Source organism: Saprolegnia diclina (assembly GCF_000281045.1).
Source record: "Saprolegnia diclina VS20 unplaced genomic scaffold supercont1.60, whole genome shotgun sequence".
In the NCBI taxonomy this organism is placed as follows: Eukaryota; Oomycota; class Saprolegniomycetes; order Saprolegniales; family Saprolegniaceae; genus Saprolegnia; species Saprolegnia diclina.
Window position 1 is genome coordinate 57204 of NW_008246127.1, and position 18233 is coordinate 75436.

The 18233-nt window shown below is 55.7% G+C and overlaps 9 protein-coding genes across 9 annotated transcripts; 6 read left to right on the forward strand and 3 right to left on the reverse strand.

Annotated features, from left to right (window-relative positions):
* Positions 1-1247: 1247 nt before the first annotated feature.
* On the forward strand, positions 1248-2775 carry SDRG_13424 (hypothetical protein). Its single transcript, XM_008619513.1, has one exon. The coding sequence runs from the start codon at positions 1292-1294 to the stop codon at positions 2708-2710; it is 1419 nt and encodes a 472-aa protein (XP_008617735.1). The 5' UTR covers positions 1248-1291; the 3' UTR covers positions 2711-2775.
* On the reverse strand, positions 2729-4643 carry SDRG_13425 (hypothetical protein). Its single transcript, XM_008619514.1, has 9 exons — positions 4426-4643; positions 4128-4373; positions 3933-4074; positions 3684-3890; positions 3484-3638; positions 3293-3438; positions 3193-3243; positions 3005-3144; positions 2729-2959 (listed from the first exon to the last, which is right to left on the reverse strand). Exons 1-9 carry the CDS (start codon positions 4626-4628, stop codon positions 2888-2890), a joined length of 1362 nt encoding a protein of 453 aa, XP_008617736.1. The 5' UTR covers positions 4629-4643; the 3' UTR covers positions 2729-2887.
* A 302-nt stretch (positions 4644-4945) lies between these two features.
* SDRG_13426 (hypothetical protein) lies at positions 4946-6668 on the reverse strand. The gene is made up of 3 exons (XM_008619515.1): positions 5435-6668; positions 5316-5384; positions 4946-5267 (listed from the first exon to the last, which is right to left on the reverse strand). The coding sequence occupies exons 1-3, from the start codon at positions 6650-6652 to the stop codon at positions 5127-5129; spliced, it is 1428 nt and encodes a 475-aa protein (XP_008617737.1). The 5' UTR covers positions 6653-6668; the 3' UTR covers positions 4946-5126.
* A 602-nt stretch (positions 6669-7270) lies between these two features.
* SDRG_13427 (DNA repair protein RAD51 like A) lies at positions 7271-8694 on the forward strand. The gene is made up of 6 exons (XM_008619516.1): positions 7271-7593; positions 7648-7927; positions 7982-8177; positions 8225-8288; positions 8336-8424; positions 8475-8694. The coding sequence occupies exons 1-6, from the start codon at positions 7309-7311 to the stop codon at positions 8596-8598; spliced, it is 1038 nt and encodes a 345-aa protein (XP_008617738.1). The 5' UTR covers positions 7271-7308; the 3' UTR covers positions 8599-8694.
* On the reverse strand, positions 8662-10472 carry SDRG_13428 (RecA protein; the record flags this gene model as incomplete). Its single annotated transcript, XM_008619517.1, has 13 exons — positions 8662-8889; positions 8939-8964; positions 9014-9077; positions 9129-9242; positions 9292-9338; positions 9385-9451; positions 9491-9565; positions 9614-9810; positions 9863-9926; positions 9983-10064; positions 10119-10202; positions 10252-10336; positions 10388-10472. 13 exons carry the CDS (start codon positions 10470-10472, stop codon positions 8662-8664), a joined length of 1218 nt encoding a protein of 405 aa, XP_008617739.1.
* A 944-nt stretch (positions 10473-11416) lies between these two features.
* On the forward strand, positions 11417-12255 carry SDRG_13429 (hypothetical protein). The gene is made up of 5 exons (XM_008619518.1): positions 11417-11559; positions 11606-11708; positions 11757-11840; positions 11883-12000; positions 12046-12255. The coding sequence occupies exons 1-5, from the start codon at positions 11444-11446 to the stop codon at positions 12162-12164; spliced, it is 540 nt and encodes a 179-aa protein (XP_008617740.1). The 5' UTR covers positions 11417-11443; the 3' UTR covers positions 12165-12255.
* A 291-nt stretch (positions 12256-12546) lies between these two features.
* On the forward strand, positions 12547-12921 carry SDRG_13430 (hypothetical protein; the record flags this gene model as incomplete). The annotated part of the gene is made up of 2 exons (XM_008619519.1): positions 12547-12765; positions 12913-12921. The coding sequence occupies 2 exons, from the start codon at positions 12547-12549 to the stop codon at positions 12919-12921; spliced, it is 228 nt and encodes a 75-aa protein (XP_008617741.1).
* Positions 12922-13722: 801 nt separating this feature from the next.
* On the forward strand, positions 13723-15833 carry SDRG_13431 (pyruvate kinase, barrel domain-containing protein). The gene is made up of 7 exons (XM_008619520.1): positions 13723-13854; positions 13910-14195; positions 14255-14521; positions 14569-14689; positions 14731-14962; positions 15002-15456; positions 15506-15833. The coding sequence occupies exons 1-6, from the start codon at positions 13732-13734 to the stop codon at positions 15185-15187; spliced, it is 1215 nt and encodes a 404-aa protein (XP_008617742.1). The 5' UTR covers positions 13723-13731; the 3' UTR covers positions 15188-15456; positions 15506-15833.
* A 677-nt stretch (positions 15834-16510) lies between these two features.
* Positions 16511-17031, forward strand: SDRG_13432 (hypothetical protein). The gene has a single exon (XM_008619521.1). The coding sequence runs from the start codon at positions 16546-16548 to the stop codon at positions 16975-16977; it is 432 nt and encodes a 143-aa protein (XP_008617743.1). The 5' UTR covers positions 16511-16545; the 3' UTR covers positions 16978-17031.
* The last annotated feature ends 1202 nt before the right edge of the window (positions 17032-18233 follow it).

Here is an 18233-nt window from a genome sequence, read left to right on the forward strand (position 1 = left end):
TGTGGGCGTTCCTGTACCATACTCCGCTTAGCCTGGTTTTAATAGCAATTGTTCTATTGCAATGCATTATTGAGAACAATTTTGTCTTCTGAATGTGGGAAATTTAATTGCATGGAAAGCGTCGATTTCAGGGGAGTTGTCAAGTAGAACGTCGTCCGTTTTTTCCCTGGTTTTTGGAGTGTTAAAGGGCACTATCGACATCTCCACTGCAAACGCCGCAGCGGGCAGGAGAGTGAGGGTCTTGTGGGTGTGAAAGGCTTTAGAGCACACTTTGCACTTTGAATCCTTATCTCGGATTTGGCAGAATAATTTGGCGCATTATTTTCTCCCGCGGTCCAATACCGGTATGTGGGCTCCACATTTCCCTAGTGCCTTCGAAGAAGTGGAAGAGGTTTTCCGCGCAAGGCCGAGCGTTCCAGAAGATTAAGACATGAAAGCACGCACACGTTACAAGGTCCAGGCGCTGAGCAAGCGAGCTCGAGCCATCCACGAATTTGTAGTATCAGTCAAAGCTAACCCGCCTCGCCCACCTCTGGCATGGCGAACACCAACGCGGTTGTTGCCCCCAAATAGCTCGGCTGGTAGCTACCACTGTCAAACTTTACATGGGTTTACTCGATCTAATCCCAACAAATCAGATGAGGCTCGACGTCGTGCAGAGTAGCTTCAAGACGCTTTCTGTGGTTGTGCAGCCCTCATCTAAGCATTGAAGTGAATCGTGATACCGGTGCGAGCGGCTTAACTCCCTGCCGAAGCAGCAACTGAACAGTACATTCACAGCGTTATTACGTCGTTGGTGCGCTTTTAGAAACAAGCCATATTTTAGGCTCGTTCGTTGACCCTTCCTCCATGAAAGCTGGTTACGAACATACCAACTCTGCCGTTGCCATCTCTACGCATGTCCTCCTCACGTGGACGGCTGTGTCAGTATCGTCATCTGACAACAAAGATACTCTGTCCTGCGCTATGCTCTGTTTAAGCGTCTCGGATGAAAAGGGTATTCCCGCCACCTATTTCACGGCGATAAGCAATCCAAAGCTAGGAGCAGACACTCCACAACATTGAAACACAGCGAATAAGCTTGGTGCGTGGGACTCGTGAATTCAAGGGCTTGTTCGTGCGTCTTTGGTGTGCAATGGATACCACCACCTGTTATATATCTGATGCGCAATATCAGTCCTTTGTCTGGGAACGCACATCGCATCTGATTTGGCTAGTGTCTGAGAATTGCGTGTCGACTGCTCTCGCCGGCATCAACTACCATTGTTCTATTCGCCACAAAGAAATCACTATGGTCTTCGTCGCTCGCGCACTCATCGCTGCGACCGTGGCCAGTGTCGTTGCCGCCGACGTTTCCAAGATTCACCCCAAGCTTCTCCAGAAGCTGGAGTCCTCCACGGTTGCCCAAAACATCATCGTCGAGTTCAAGGGCACTGCCGAAGAAGCGCTCGCCGCGCCCAAGCTTGAGGCAGCGTCGTTAGCGTCGCGTGCGGAACGCGCCGAGCTGGTCCGGACGACCCTTGTTGACAACGCCGCCTCAGCGCAAGCGTCCGCGCTCAAGCTCATTCAGAGCTCCAAGCTTGAGTCTGCGGCCAAGCCAACGCAGCTCTGGATTAGCAACGCCCTCTTCATTAAAAGCGCCGAGAAGGACCTCATCAATGCTCTTGCGAAGCTGCCCGAGGTCGCCTTCGTCCGTCCCGAAGCCATGGGCCGCCTCATCACCTCCGAGATCTCGACGTCCGAAGCCGTTGCCGCCAACACCACAGAATGGGGCCTCAACATCATCCAGGCGCCGGAGGTGTGGGCCAAGGGTTACCGTGGCCAGGGTGTCGTCGTTGGTTCCATTGACACGGGTGCTCGTGCCACACACGAAGCGCTGAAGGGCAACTTCCGCAGCCTCAACGGCTGGTTTCAGCCCGAAGGTCGATCGCCTACCCCTGTCGACAACAACGGCCACGGTACGCACACGGTCGGCACGTCTGTCGGCGGCAACGGTGTCGGCGTCGCGCCCGATGCCAAGTGGATCTCGTGCGAAGGCTGCCTTCCCAGCGGCAAGTGCCCCGAGTCTGTGCTCGTGGCTTGTGCGCAGTTCATGCTCTGCCCGCACGACGCCGAAGGCAAGAACCCGCGGTGCGACCTCGCACCCCATGTCGTCAACAACAGTTGGGGCGATGACGACGAGATCCCGGACGTGCCGTACTACAAGGGCCCAATGGCCGCGTGGCGCAAGGCTGGCATCATCCCCGTCTTCGCAAACGCCAACAGCGGCCCCAACTGCGGCACGGTGCTCAGCCCTGGCGACTACGATAACGTCATTGGCGTCGGAGCCACGACCAACAAGGACGGTCTTGCGACGTTCAGCAGCAAGGGCCCCAACAAGTTTGGCCGCATGAAGCCCGATATCTCAGCGCCCGGCCAAGGTGTCCGCTCGAGCTACAAGACGAGCGACACGTCCTACGCGAGCTTGAGCGGTACGAGCATGGCGACGCCTCACGTGACGGGCGCCATCGCGCTCCTCGTGTCGGCCAAGCCCGGCATCACGTATGACGAAGTGTACTCGCTCTTGACGCAGACGGTCGAGACCAAGTCGCTCATCAACGACCCACTCACGTGCGGTGGGCTTCCGGGCGACAAGTACCCGAACAACAACTTTGGCTACGGCCGCATGAACATCTTGCGTGCCATCGAGAAGATCAAGGCGAGCTGCTAAGTGTCGAGCTTCGAGCTAGTCGAGCTAGGTGCATTACTCGACTGCCATAATGTATTGTGAGTGAATCTTGTCGATTGTAGCTTTGAGGGAAACATTTCAGAGGTGGTTATTGAGCCTCAACACAGTACACCAGTGTAGTCTTTATTGAGCGTTGGCTTCTTTCGGGACATTATTAGCTTACTGCTTGCTCGCGACGAGGAATCTGTCGAGGAGGCTGCGCACCATCGGGCTCAGGTTTTGGCGCTCGTGCTACGCGAGAGTGCACATCTGTAGCTATCGTAGGCAATAGAATACCTCAAAGCAAAACATGATGGCGCCCATGGACAAACCAAAGAGCATGACCTCGCCGTAAGGTACATCAGCGAGCCAGCGTGTGTCACGGAGCATTATGAAGAGAGAGTCCACGGCCCGCGGTAGTACGTACAGGGCCAGCTCTACCATCGGATTGTTCTACCGTCACAAGGCCTCGTTTCGCGTCGTACCCGACCGCCGGCTCTTGGCTTCGATGAAGATGGCAAACGACGAGACGAGCCCTAGCAGAGTCCGACTAAAAACCATTTTCGTCTCTGCCCTCATGCGTACCGGCGGCAAAGTAAGCGGCTTTATGGTCGCGCTTCAAGAGGCACCGAAAGACGCATATCGCGGCCTGGTACACGGCGACGAACGAGCCCATGAAGAGCGTGGAGCGGAATCCACCGACGACGCCTTGGAAAAGCGAGTAGATCGGTCTAAGAGATGACGTCAGCATACAATTCCCGGAGCGACCGTCCTACGTGCGAAGGAAGCGCCGGAACTGCAGCACAACCTGCGGCACGATGTTGAGCGACATATAAAGCGGCAAGGTGCTGCGCATCGCCTTGATGAGCGTGAGGAGAAAACCGTAGGAGCACGACGTCGTTGGGTGGTGGATAAGACCGCACGGAATGCACTGCAACAACCTCATATCGAATGGGACTCCAGATAGCATGCGTACTTTGGGAAGATTGGTCGTGCTCGTATAGACAAACGGTGATCCCTTGTCGGAGAGGAAGCGCGTGATCTCCGCCGGCTCGACCGGCAGACCGCTCGTGTTGCGCTGCACAAAGTTGAGAACCTTGTAGCCGACGGGGCCAGTGCGCTGAATGAAGCTCGAGTACTCTTTCGGCAAGATAGATGGCCGCATGATGAACGTGTACATGACCTAGCGCCATTCTTTGCTGCAAACAAACGGATCCAAGTGTACCTGGGCGGAAGTGAGACCGAAGAGCAATGAGTCACCGTGGGCCCACTGGCTGCCCCAAAAGTGCCAAGCGTCGCGAGACTTGGCACTGTTGTAGAGGCACTGAAGCGCACGTGCAAGTGCATAAAGCGCCAGCGACCGACGACTAAACTGCTGCGTCAGACGACAGACACTCGATACGGGGCGAGAATTTTGTACCGCTCGGGCTCGACAAACACGACAGCCGAGCCTGCCAGCGTACCCGCCAGCGCCGTCGTCATGGGATCTTCGCCGAGAGCCTCCGTTTCTTCGTTGCCGTGGCGTAGACGCCGGATAATGGCTTTGAGCGCTTGGTAGCCGCCGGTAAACCAGCCGATGAAAAGGCCCATCGAGACAGCCTCGACGCGAAAGCTAAGGTGCTTCTCGCTCAGTAGTACCTTGAGATTTGCGATGGCTTTGAACTGTCTACAGCGTCGATCGGTGGTTCTTTTCGCGCCTCGACCAAGCGCAATAGTACCTCTTTTGCAATAGCAGCACAATGCGCACGAGCACGGCGATGCCGGCGCGTACGTTGTAGGCGAGGATGAAATTGGACGCGCCGGTCTGCGCCGCAGAAGCAAGTTCTCGGAAAAGAGGCTGCTTCTCCTTCGTCGCCTCGGACGTCTCGGAGGCCATCGAGACCATCGACGCGGACGGCGCCAACCGACTCGCAGCCGCCATCTCGAGATCTGCGACCGACTTTGATCCGGAGATATCCGGATACAGCCATGCGGATGGCGTGCACGATGGCATCAGAGCCCGAGCCCTACGACGTCATCGGGCGAACGGCAACTTGGCCGTTGCTGCACGGAAAGTCAGATTCATCCGACCACTCGCCATGTCACTCTGGTATAGTTTTGACTCGCTTGAGGATATGCGACTTGAACCCGGTGCTAATTCGTAAGATGGTGCCGGTAGCTACCGCGATGGTCAAGGTACCAAGGTGGTCCCGTGGGAAGCCAATGGCGACCAGATATGCTTTGGTGACAGGACACGCGTTGCAACACCCCTCGATGATTTTCGAGATGGTTTATGTGAATCTAACGTTAGGGTAATTTTGTGGTTTTGATTGTACTATCGTCCTGGACCCTTATCGCTACGATGGTCCACGTCTTCTTTCAAAGAACGTTTCCATCGCTCAAATGAGCAAGCACCGCACAAACGACACATCAACCTGCCTTATGTCGTTGAAACTTGCCAGTACATGGTGCCTTCGACGACAAACGGTCGAAGCAGTCGTCGCGACACAAGCGTGTCGAGGAAAATTTCGAGCCGCTCGAGCTCGCAGTCGGTCATTTTCTCGGACACTTCAGTCAGTGTCTACGTGCAAGAATGCTTCAGTGCTGACGAGACCGACATAGGACGTACGAGGGCTTGGTGAGCATCTTCGCGGAAGAGACTATACAGCGTCGTCATTTGATACGCCGCGAGCCCGCGCTAGCCAAGACAACAAGAGTCAGACAACGCGAACGCAAAAGGTGTCGTACCTGGAAGGCGACGGGAAACAGAGAGAGGTCGAACGCCGGAATCGGCTCGCTTGGCGACGCAGCATACAGAGCGTCCATGGCAGGTTGGTACGACGTGTCAGCGCCTGCAATCCGGTTCGAGAGTGGCGTGTGGGGCGTCATGACGCGCAGCTTTGTGCTTAGCAGCGGCGATCCCAGGTGCGGCGACAGGAGCGCGTCCTCGTCGTTCGACTTGGACGGTGTCTTTCGAGGCGTCTTTCGGGGCGTCGAGGTGAGCTCGGCGACGGCGCTGAACCGGCGACGGAGATTTGCCGAAGGCGTTGGTGCCCACTGCGGGGATAGCAGCACGTTGTTGAAGCCACTAGTGGCCTTGATCGCCGACGACGTAAAGTGACGCTCTGGTGTCGATGGCGTCTTGGCCTCCTCCGCCCCGTCGTCGTCTTCCTCGTTGAATGGAGTGTGCTGCAGCTGCACATGACGCGAGAGCACAGGTATTTCGGGCGACCGCGCGTTTTGGCTCGAGAGGCCACTCGTATCGAGACCGTTGCTAGCGCCTGTGTATCGCATAGGTGTTGTCGTTGTAAGCTCGACCTGGAGCGACGACGCGGACGCCGATGTGTTCGATCGCACTGGCCGTGTCGGCGATCGAGAATACGTCGGCGCTTGGAGCACTTGGACGTTGCTCGAGAGCGTTGGGAGTTCGGGCGTCGGCATGTGGATCTCTGTGAGCGACGGGGCATTTGTCGGGGTTGCCGCCGGTGGCTTGCGCATAAAGGGGGTTCGGAGCATGGCGGGGCTCGGGACGTCCAAAGATAAGTTGCTCTCGCTTAGCGACGATGTCGTCGCCGTTGCTCTCGCAATCTTGTGACTCGCCTTCTTCTCTTGCTCGAGCACAGTCGTCTTGAGGCGCACCTCTTGTTCGTCAATGTCGTGCATCAGAAACGAGTCGTACTGCTCGTCGGCGCCGTCCGAGGATGCAGCCATCGACTCGTTGTGCACGCTCGTGTCGTGCGCTGAGGCAGCCTCGTGCGCTCGGGTCGGGGCTTTGGCCGTCATCGGGTCCTGAAGCTGTGCAAAGAGGTCCTGGAAGAGAAGGCAGTGCGCGTTCATCTGACGCGTCGTTGCTCCGTGGCGCCGGACGCTGCGCAAAAGGAGCGTCGCTTCCTTGTGCGCCTTGCTGAGCTGAGCGTCAATGTCCGCGAGGACAAAGGTCATCTTCTGCTCGAGCTCCTCGTCCATCGCTGCCCAGCTCTTCAAACACTATTTGAGCTGTAATAACGCGTAAAAATAAGACGGTAATACGTTTTTTGTTTAAACAGAGAGGCCAACGGCTTGATTCACCATTGCAGGTCCAATTTGTGGGCATGTGAATGATCGCGTTGAGCTGCTTGCTATACATCTCCATTGATCTCTTGGCAAAGGAAGATTGCGTCGGGACTTAAGCACATCGATGGACAAACAGTGACGACAAGACCTACACTCAGACGTCTCCAACAACAATGCGGAATGACGCAGTGTGAGCTAGGGTGCTTATGAGGACCACAGTGCGCACGCCGATCAATTGGTTCGTGAGTATGTGCTTACCGCCATCTCCTCGGCTGGGTCGTAGGCGAGCTTGAGTGTGTGGAACACAGCCGTGGAGAGTAAAACGTGTTTGACCTTCAACGCCGGGTTAAAGTATACAGTTGGCGGGAACACGTTTGGCGTCTGGAATTAAAATATTTTTTATCTGAAATTGTGGGCGGGAACGCCCACGTCCGATACATTGCCGCGTTTTTTTAAAACTGATGAAGTAAAAATATCTTAGAGCAATAATATTATGACTTGACGGGTATTTGCGTCCTCAGTTCCCAACATTTTCCATCTTCAAGCTCAGCTCAAGCACTACCTGAAGCATGAGTGGCATGATGCAAGGAGCGCGCTATGAGCATGATGCCGAGATGGTCGAGGAAGACATGGGTCAAGCACAGATCCAGGGCCCCTGCGGGATCAATGCGCTTGAGCAGTCGGGGATCAATACCTCGGATATCAACAAGCTGAAGGACGCCGGCTTCCACACGGTTGACGCGATCGCGATGGCCACCAAGAAGCAGCTCATCGCGATCAAGGGAATCACCGAAGCCAAGGCTGACAAGATGCTAAAGGCGTCTCGTGAGATGGTCAACGTGGGCTTTACGACGGTGGGCCTTAGGCGATCCACGGTAAACAGGCACCTGATCTTTATGTCGTGCTAGGCCTCCGACGTGCTCCAAAGTCGTAAGGACCTCATCACCCTCACGACGGGCTCGACAGCACTCGACGAATTGCTCCGCGGAGGCTTCGAGACAGGCTCCATTACCGAAATGTTCGGCGAGTTTCGCACTGGGAAGACGCAGCTTTGCCATCAACTGTGCGTTACTTGCCAACTTCCCGTCGACAAGGGCGGAGGTGAAGGCAAAGCCTTGTACATTGACACTGAAGGGACGTTCCGGCCGCAGCGCCTTGTCGCGATAGCCGAACGCTACGGCCTCGACGGTACTTGGCGCATGATCTATTGTGTCGAGTACTCATACCACGATCAAACCCTAGGCGACAGTGTCCTTGACAACGTCGCGTTTGCTCGTGCTTACAATTCGGAGCACCAGATGCAGCTACTTTCGCAAGCATCCGCGATGATGGCAGAATCTCGATACGCGCTCGTGGTAGTTGACAGTGCCACTGCGCTCTTCCGCACCGACTATTCGGGGCGCGGCGAGCTGGCTGCTCGTCAGCAAGAATTGGCCAAGTACACGCAACATATTTTTCATCAACCAGGCGCGCGAACTTTCGTAGGTTTCTTCGCGCCCTCACGCGCATGGCAGACGAATTTGGTGTCGCTGTTGTCATCACCAACCAGGTACACCACAACACTAAGGATCCAGTGCAGTCACTTAGACGTCGTAGATGACAGCGAACCCGGACTCGGGGATGTTTTCGAAAGATCCGCTGCAGCCGATTGGCGGCAACATCATGGCGCACGCCTCGTGCACGCGGTAGAGGATCGTTCATCGCGAGTGGGCGGTCCTATAATCGACGCTCGTAGGTTGCGTCTCAAGAAGGCCCGTGGCGAAAACCGGGTCATGAAGGTGATCGACTCGCCCATCCTTCCTGAAGCTGAAGCTATGTACTCGATCACGGAACAAGGGATCCAGGACGAGCAAAACTAAGAACAAATATCTAAGACTCCGCCATCTGTATGATCCGGGCTTAGCGCTTGACCAGCGCAGTGATTATCGGGTCGTAGTCGTGGAGTCTTCTTGGATTTGCACGGTTTGTTCCATGTCGTGTACCTCGGCCATAATAGCGTGAATGTCGACCCCATCGACGTCGATGCCAGGGGTGGGTTCAACAGTCGCCGATACAGGCTCCAGCGGGGTGTCGCGCGTCAGAAGTGCAGCGCGAATCTGAGCCTCGATGGTCCGCGCGATGTCTGGGTGCGCCTCAAGGAACTGCTTGGCCTACGTCATCAACCGCATAAGTCACAACCTTCTGCGCCACGACAAAGACCTTGCTGCGTCCCTGCCCAATTGGCTCTAGTCGTACAGGTATATAAGCTTTCTAGTGCCCAAATATATCGAGTACCATCGTTGTAGGCATACCACGAACCGGACCGCTTCATGGCGCCAACCTGCGTACCGAGGTCGAGCTAGAAGCATACATCGCGTCTTCGTGTGTATCTGTCCCTTGAGGAACGTACGATCTCGGACATGCGGTCGATGCCCTTGCCGTAAATCACGTCAAAGTTGGCGACCTTGAAGGGCGGTGCGAGCTTGTTTTTGGCCACCTTGACGACGGTTTCGTTGCCAATGACCTAATGATGTACCGACGCTTAGGACTACGTGGGGAGAGGCAACGTGTACGTTCTCGCCTTCCTTGATTTGCGTCTTGCGGCGAATATCGAGGCGAACTACGGCCAAGGAAACTTGAGCTCAACGCAGTCCAAAATAGAGTACTCGATGCATAGTAGCGCAACGCCGTGCCGCCGGATGTGACTTCAGGAGACCCGAAAATGATGCCAACCTAAGCAAGTGAAGGCTGTTTCCAAAGAAAGGTTGCAACCTTTTGGCGGATCTGGTTGAGGAAAATGATCATGCAGTTCGACTTGGAGAGAGACCCAGTGAGCTTGCGCAACGCCTGTGCATGCCAATGAAACGGAGAACGCGGAGCTGGAATTTGCCATACCTGGCTCATGAGGCGTGCCTGCAGCGCGATCTGCTGGTCGCCCATCTCGCCCTCAAGTTCAGCGCGCGGTACTAGCGCGGCGACACTGTCAACGACGACCACGTCGATGGCTCCCGATCGAATCAGCGTGTCAGCAATTTCGAGCGCTTGCTCTCCAGAGTCGGGCTGCGACACATAAAGCTCGTCAATGTTGACGCCTAATCAAGCGTGCGTGAAATGCAGCGATTGTTGTTTCATTCTCTGACGTACCTAGAGCCTTGGCATAGTGGCCGTCGATTGCATGCTCGGCGTCGATGAAGGCGCAAGTTCCACCCTAAACAATCAATGCACCAGTCTGGCTCTCGTACAGTGGCAAGAGCATGGAATTACGTTCTTCTGGGCTTCGGCGATGCAGTGGAGGGCAAGCGTCGTTTTGCCCGAACTTTCGGGGCCATACACCTCAATCACACGCCTATTTTATGCAGCAGTGAGCTCTCTCGTGGATACGGCGTCGCTTATGAGAGACCCGCGCGGCAGTCCGCCAATGCCGAGTGCTACGTCCAACGAGAGCGAGCCCGTAGACACAACATCAATGTCGTGGGCAACACCGCTAGCCAAGGTTACGCATAGGGCGAACGAAGCCATGAGTATGCACTTACCTAGCGCCGAGTTGCATCACAGCGCCCTTGCCAAAGCTGCTCTCGATCTGGCGAATAGCCATCTGCAACGCTTGGCCCTTGTCGCCTGCAGAAGCGACAGTGAGCACCTAGAGCTGACCTCCATGTACGCATGTACCAGAGGCGCTCGGCGAGGCCTTGGTCTTCTTGCAGCGAACGAGCGCGCGGGCCACGATGGCAGGCGCACGAGAAAACGACAGCATCTCGACGTTCCTTCCCGAAGCTTGGTTGTGATCGATTTCGGATACAATTCACTCTATTTCACACGCTTCACACTATAAAAGTCAAGCTCGTTCGTCATCACTTTACAAGACGCTGTGATGCAAGCCTCGCTTGGCGTACTCGGTACGGAGCAAAGAAAAACCAGGTAGTGCCTGAAGACGACGCATGAATGACGCTTTGATTCTTGCAGCGCGCTCCCGGCTTGAAAGATGTGGTCGCACAGTATATCGTTTCACACTATAATAGCTCCCGTTGCATTTGAAAAAAGAGTTTTAATGTACACATATTCACATATTGCATATTACATATCATAGATGATGTGTTTTAAGAGGATCGATTTGGCGCCAAAGTTGCTGTTGTCGAGCGAGCGGGAACCGCTGGTATTCCAGCACTACAGCCAGTGGAGGTCAAACAACGACACTGCTTGCGTTTTCTACCGATATTATGCGGGCGAAATAAGTGATACTACCGGTACGTACGGTACCCTGGGTAAAAGCGACCAATGGCCGCACGGGCTGGAAATCCAATTCCTCCCGATGAGCCCACGGCGTCATTGTCAGCCTCGTGCAGCGCTTCGAAAATTCATGTGGATTGATTGGCTAATCGAGGCACGTTGGCTCTGGGTTGGATAAACAAACGATTGTTGACTCCAAAAATCTCTCTGATTATTGACCCTGGACTGCCCTGGACCAAAAGTGATCGCTTCTGCCTCGCACCATGCTGTCCAAATATAATGCATTGTACAGAACAATGAAATTGAATGGATCTCATAGCCCAGTACAGTATTACATGTACATTTCGGGCAAACGACGCAAAACCGAGGTAGTGCATTCGATTTGGTTTGGAACCGCATCGCTGGGCCGATCTTTTTGAGGGTTGCGCGTGATTGTTCGGCACTCATGCGCGAAACCTTCCGTGACCTAAATTTACGTTGCTTCACTGCGAAAACACCATGTCCTTCACGCCTGCGCTCTTCAGTGACAACGGGAAGGCACTGCCGCTAGCCAACACGGACGAAGTGTTCATCCTAGAGCGGCCGTCGATTGCTTTCCAGTGCCTTGTCGACGGGTGCGTTCCATTCCCAGTACACGTGCAGTGGCGATGGCGGGAGTAGGCACAAGTTCAAGGCCACCGGCCGCATCTACATAACGACGCATCGGCTCGTGTTTTGCGCCGACAAGGCCGCGACGCAGCACGGCCGGTTCTTTGAAGCTTTTGTGAGCGCGTTTGTTCAACGTGCCATGTATACCCTAACGCGAACCCAGGAAATCCCACTGGATAACATTGCGGACGACAAGTTCAACCAACCAATGTTTGGCTCGTGCAACATTACTGGCGACGTCTTTCCGGTAACTCAACAGCATGCAACCTTGAGGCGCCGAAACAACTAGGTGGGCACGGACGAAGGAGACATGGCGACGCCGATCGAGTGGCGTATTTCGTTTCCGAACGGTGGCACGGGCACGTTCTTGCCCATCTTTCTTCGCCTCATGGAGCACAAGAAGCACGGTACATACGACTTGCACCATCGCCAAACCCTATACGTACATCCAGCGGGGCTCGTCGACGAGGCGTTTGCAGAGAAGCAGCGCAAGGCGTACGTGGACCCAAACGACCCAACGGTCATCTATGTTTCGCAGCCCGTGCGCCCGCGTGGTAAAGACACCGTCTAAAATCGAAGACAAAGACAAGCTGCCACATATTTTTGGCGCAACTACCTACCACCTTGTTTCGATATCTTGCTCCAAACGACTTTCACATCCACGCTTGTTGCCGTGTTGGAGGGCACCTTTCGTCTTACAACGATACTGGATGGATGCGTTATTCAACTCCAACCACAGCAGCTTTGGTCACTATCAACCATAAAGGCTCTGTCAAACCCTCCTACTGCGGTAGAGGTGCTGCGACACGGCGCTGCCACGTCACAGCGTGGCTTTGGGGATGTGTCAGTGCCATGCGAATTTTTCATTGGTCGATCGTGGTTTGTATACAAGACCCGACTTTCGAAGTTGCCGTTAGTTCATCTTTTGCACGGACGCCGTCACATCACCTGGCATGATCCTCCCGCGCTACTCGGTCTTGATCCCGACGCTCGTCGTCCTCAGCTACGGCGTGTACCAAGCCTGCCTTGAGCCTGCCCTTGGTGACGAGTGCACCACGGACGACGACACCGACGAAGCGGCCATTGACGTTCTGCCGCGCATCGTTGTCAAGGTTGTGCACACGGGCAAGTCGAGCCTCCGAAAGACGCGGAAAGCGAGACCCACCAAGCGCGTACACTTCCAACTACCGCTTACTTGCGATAATCAGCAAGACGACCACCGCCATCTCGGCAGCTGCAAAGACATGGTGCTTGCGCCGACCACGCGGCCTCGACGACATAGCACTGGTGCGATGACCGCCGGACCACTCGTCGTGTAGGCCCGGTAGCCCATCTTAACATTAGTACTATTTATGATCCTTCCTTCCTGGGCTTCCATGGCAAGAGAGACATCAAGCCACAGATGCCTGAAGCTTGACCATCGAACGGACGGATCAGTTGAAGTTGGGGACGGGTACCAGGGGACGCCCATCTGGTCCGACCACGCGCGCGCTGTCGTCATCGACGATTGGGAGGAAGAAGCCAATGGCAATGGTAGAGACAAATGACAATGAACTCCTTCGACGCGCTCCTCCCGGGCGTTCGCTCACAGCCCCTGCGATGGGGCTTTGGTATCTATCCACCCGTCCATGGTTGGCGACGAGCGCCAACGGACAGTCGAGTAACCCACGACGTGAACATCCGTGCAGTAACACATCTCCTTGAAGTTGCGTCGGCGAGATTCGAGCAGCCTCACGATTACCTCGCGCGACTGTTGGCAGCCAGGATACCGGTACTGTAGTCACGAGGGATTCTTGTTGGGTGGGCGAGCCTTTTGCACTGCACGAGTGAACTGCTTGGCAGATGCTAGCGTTTTGGTCCAGTCCACTCTGCGTTCGTGGAAGGACTGCCTCGGTCCACCTAGGCCGCAAATATCCTTCGCCCAACGAATGCGGATCAGCCGCGGCTCGTCGCACGCTTACCACCAACGTCGTGTTCGTTGTGACGTATCGGATGGCATCGCTCGTTCACGTAGTCGTTCACGTAGTCGTCGTTGGTGGCGCCCCGCACCCCGTGGGCCGTTGCTGTTGTGCGATTGGCTGGAATTTATTTATTTTTTGAAGAAAAAGAAACATGCCAAAGATTTGGAAGCCTGTGGCATGCACAGCGAGAACCAGACCTTGTCGCCGCGCCACCGGCTCACGCTCCGCGGGGGCTGGGAGCACCGGCCGCGCATCGTGTCGTCGCAGCTGCACGAGAACCAGACCAACGGCGACAAGCCGGTGCGTGCCGTTGGCAGCGCAGCCTCGTCCTCATCCACGCTCGCTGGACATGTAGATCTACAAGGTTGGCATCTCGCTTGCGCAGATCTTAGACCGCAGCTACACGCTCGGCCGCTTTCGCCAAACCAAGATCATCTGTGCTATCGGTCCAAGCTGCTGGTCGACGGAAATGCTTGGGCGACTGCTCGACGCTGGCATGAACGTCGCACGCTTCAACTTCTCCCATGGCGACCACGCGCTGCATGCGCGGTCGCTGTCCAACCTGCGCGACGCGATGCAGATGCGCCCCGGGTGCCACTGTGCCGTGCTCCTCGATACCAAAGGCCCTGAAATCCGAACGGGTAATTGCCGTCGTTGCCTGGAACGTTGTCGAAATCATCGTCGTATGTCGATTCTGTAGGGCTTTTGAAAGACCACACGCCCGTGCACCTCGTCTCGGGCCAGGAGCTCGTACTCGTGGCCGATGAGGCATTTCAGGACGGCGACGCGACGCGCATCGGATGCAATTACGCGCATCTCGCGACGTCCGTGTCACCCGGGTCCACGATCCTCGTCGACGACGGCGGGCTCACGCTCAAAGTGCTGGCGTGCACAAGTGCAACCCAAGTCGTGACGCAAGTTCAAAACAGCTACGTGCTCGACGAGCGCAAAAATATGAATCTGCCCGGTACCTCTCGACTCGCGTGGTACTCTGGTTGTCTCACGACAACGTAGGGGCTGCACTGCGCATCCCAGGTATCACGACCAAGGACGAGCACGACCTACGCGAATTTGCAATCCCACAGCGCGTCGACATTGTCTCTGGTTCGTTTGTTCGGTCTGCTGCCAACGTCCGGTACGAGCATTCTAGTATTATTTGGACTGAGCTCTCGATAGTGCGATTCGAGCCTGTCTCGGGGACGCTGGCAAGTACATTCGCGTGCACGCCAAGATCGAGAGCCTCGAGGCGCTACGAAACATTGATGAGATCATTGCGGAAGCCGATGGCGTCCACGTCTCGCGCGGTGATCTCGGCATGGAGCTGGCCCCGGAGCAAGTTTTCATGGCGCAAAAACTCATTATTCGCAAAGCCAACCTCGCCAACAAGCCCGTCGTGACGTCAACGCAGGTGCGGGCGTTTGCATTTTCAATCGCTAACGCAACACAGATGCTCCAATCCATGACGAAGTGCCCGACGCCGTCCCGCGCAGAGTGCACAGACGTGGCCAACGCCGTCCTCGATGGAACAGACTGCGTCATGCTCTCTGGAGAGACAGCCAAAGGTCAATACCCGGTCGAGGCAGTCGCAACCATGGCACGCATTTGCATCGAAGCGGAAGGTAGCATTGTGTAGCAATTCCGCTTCACGGTCGACGTAGGCTCGCTGCATTACCCGACGCTGTACACCAACCTGCGCGATGCGACGCCCAAGCCCATTAGCATATGTGAGGCCATGGCTTCGTCTGCCGTTGAGACGGCGATTGATATCCAGGCCAAGCTCATCGTGGCGCTTACCGACTCGGGCTACACTGCCAAATGCATCGCCAAATACCGGCCAGCGGCGCGCGTCCTGGCGGTGACGGCCGAGCCGTACGTCGCACGGCAACTCGCGGGTCTTTCACGGTACGAGCAAATCATGAAGGCAGTTGGTGGGAAAATGAATGTGCACTAGCGGCATCACGTGCCTCAAAGTGGCTTCGATGAGCGGCACGGACGACCTCATCGACATTGCGATCGAGTACGCCAAGCGCCAGCGCTGGATCGCGAGCATGGACATCGTCGTCGTCTTGCATGGACTCGTCGAGGGTGCACCAGGGCGCACGAATGTGGTCAAGATCATCCAAGCCAACGACCACGGGTACGCGTCCCCGATGAACCATAGGTCGCCGGTCAGTGTCGCGTTTCCGTGAAGTACTACCAAGGTCATAACCTTTACGGCCTTGTACTACGAAGCAGTGTTAGACAAACTACTAATATTGCATGGGCGATTCATTTCTCTACCTTGTACCGAGTACGTCTACTGTTGACGCCAGAGCTGGTTCTTGAGAACCCCGCGAACTCGTTCGTCGACAGTGCATTGGCACTGGGCTTTATCTACTCTCTCCGACTAGAACTGCGTAGTCCTCGATTGCACTACATGCCATGTACAGCTTGAGCTGGTGCTACAGATGATGCTACACTGTGCACTTTCATCACGGCGGCCCGTTCGATTGGCGTCGTGTGTGCCATCATCAAGAACGTTTAGTACCCGACACGCACTAGTAGGTGCGACGACGTGTCGGAAACATAAAGCAGAGGAGGCGGCGTGGAGTCATCGTCGTCGGAGGCTACTGCAACCGAATCAACGAGCGTGGGACGATGTTGGCACATGGAGCCGTTGGCGTCGCGCTGTTTACTCATGGCTTACCGCGTCGACATTACCACCGCCCTCAATTCGGACAAGTCCGATTTTCAGTTCAGACAGTACGTGATTGGTGCGCCGAAATTTAAACGCACCAATCCCACAATCGAACGTGGTATCTTGGCCTCCATTCTCGCGTGGCGCCACGACGGAGGGGGCACGGTGACCTAATTAGCGCAGTGGTGGTATGTTGCCACCGCTTCGAAGGTCGCACGAAACATGTGGTGTGTCACGTCGCCTGTGTGGCCATCGTGGACAGTGCACGGTTTGCTCAAGTTCACTTTACAATTTCCTTCGAAACCAAAACGACGATGACTACAGCCATGATGCCAGCCACGACGCCGTTGTGGCACCGCCCGCTCAACGTCGTCCTTCTACCCTCCATGCTCTGCGCACCAGCGCCGACGCGCCTTCCCGGTATCGAAGCGCTCTTGCACCCGACGACGCCGAGCCCAACGACGACGAGCCCAACGTCAACACGATCACCGCGCTGGCGCCACTCCAAATACTGCACGGTCGAGGGTTGCGAACGCGTCTCGCAGCGCAACGGTCTCTGCCACCGTCACGGCGGGAAGCGCACGTGCAAGGATGTGTCGTGCAACGCAAAGGACCGCGGGAACGGCTACTGCATCAAGCACGGCGGTGGTCGGCCCTGTGATGTCGCTCAGTGCACAAAGAAGGCTCGCCGTCAAGGCTTGTGCACACAGCACCACCGCATGGTGCTGGTCAAGGACGCGTGCTAGGTCCTGAGAATGCAAGAGCTTATTTAAAACAAGAAGAAACCCATGTCGTTACCATCCCGGTTTGTCGAGCGTTGTATGATGCTACGCCTCGTCGTACGTTCAACCACTGAGCTCGTATACTAGAGAAAGCCAGAGAATTCTCGTCGGCAAAATGTCCTGGCCGTCCGCAATCATCACACAGAGGGCCCATTTAGCTGCCCGAACTTGGCACTGCGTGGGTCCACCCGACTTTATGGTGCAGAGGCAAGTTATGTCCAGCACCAGGGGACAGGACGCGCATTATCAATCGCTCGTGCCAGCACTCACAGCAAAAAGACAACGAAACCACTGCATACCCAACATCGTCGCAAAGGTACTTTCGGCTTCGTTCGCGGTGCTGCTGCGACGTGCGAACGTACGTCAAGCAATCAAAAGCCCAGTCGCTTCGTGGTCCGAGCTGCAGGGCTCGGCGCCCCGAGTCGTTGTCGTTGGCCCAGCCCCATCTCTTAAAATGAGTGCATGCACTCTCCACCTAGTACGTGACTAGCTCGTCGTATTGACTACGTATACGCGTACGTCGTCGTCGTTGTCGTCGATGGCTTCTCCCAATCACATGGAGCTCCGCGTCGTCGAAGCGCCCAACACGAACCTCAACCATTGTTCTTGCAAATACGACGTGCAGTATCTGCTACGAAGTATTTGTGGTCGGTGTTGCATCGCTCCTAGACACGGAGAGCCATTTTTATTGTCATTGGGAGCCCCAATGTCACCGCGTCTTGTCCACTAGGAGCGAGTGAAGCATCAAAATTCGTTGCTTTTCTCGTTTCGCAACTTGGATTGCTCCCTTTTGCGACGTAGGGCGACGCTGCACCCAAGAATGCACCTGATGCACTAATCGCAACTGATGATGCATCGGATTCTTGAAGCGGCCGTACCACGTCGGCATTATTTAGCGCTGCGAGGAGACTTTGTCACCAAATTTTAGCAGGCAGTGGTGCACAGGTGGCATGGAGCTCATCTTTTGTTTGGCCAAGCAAGGCTTCCGTCCATCTCAGTTATCGAGGTACATACAGCCGTAGCCAGAACTTGTCCTCTCAACACGGCGGCGGCTTGGCAGCGCGTAATGACGTCGCATCGTTTAGTTTACAGTACCGCGCAGGTCCTGGAGGAATCAAATTCCGGGTCCCCACCACGTGTCGCAGAGAAAAAAACGATCTTTTTTTCTGGTGTACTAAACGACGACGCGGCGTTCGGCAGCCGGTGTCCCAGTGACCGCT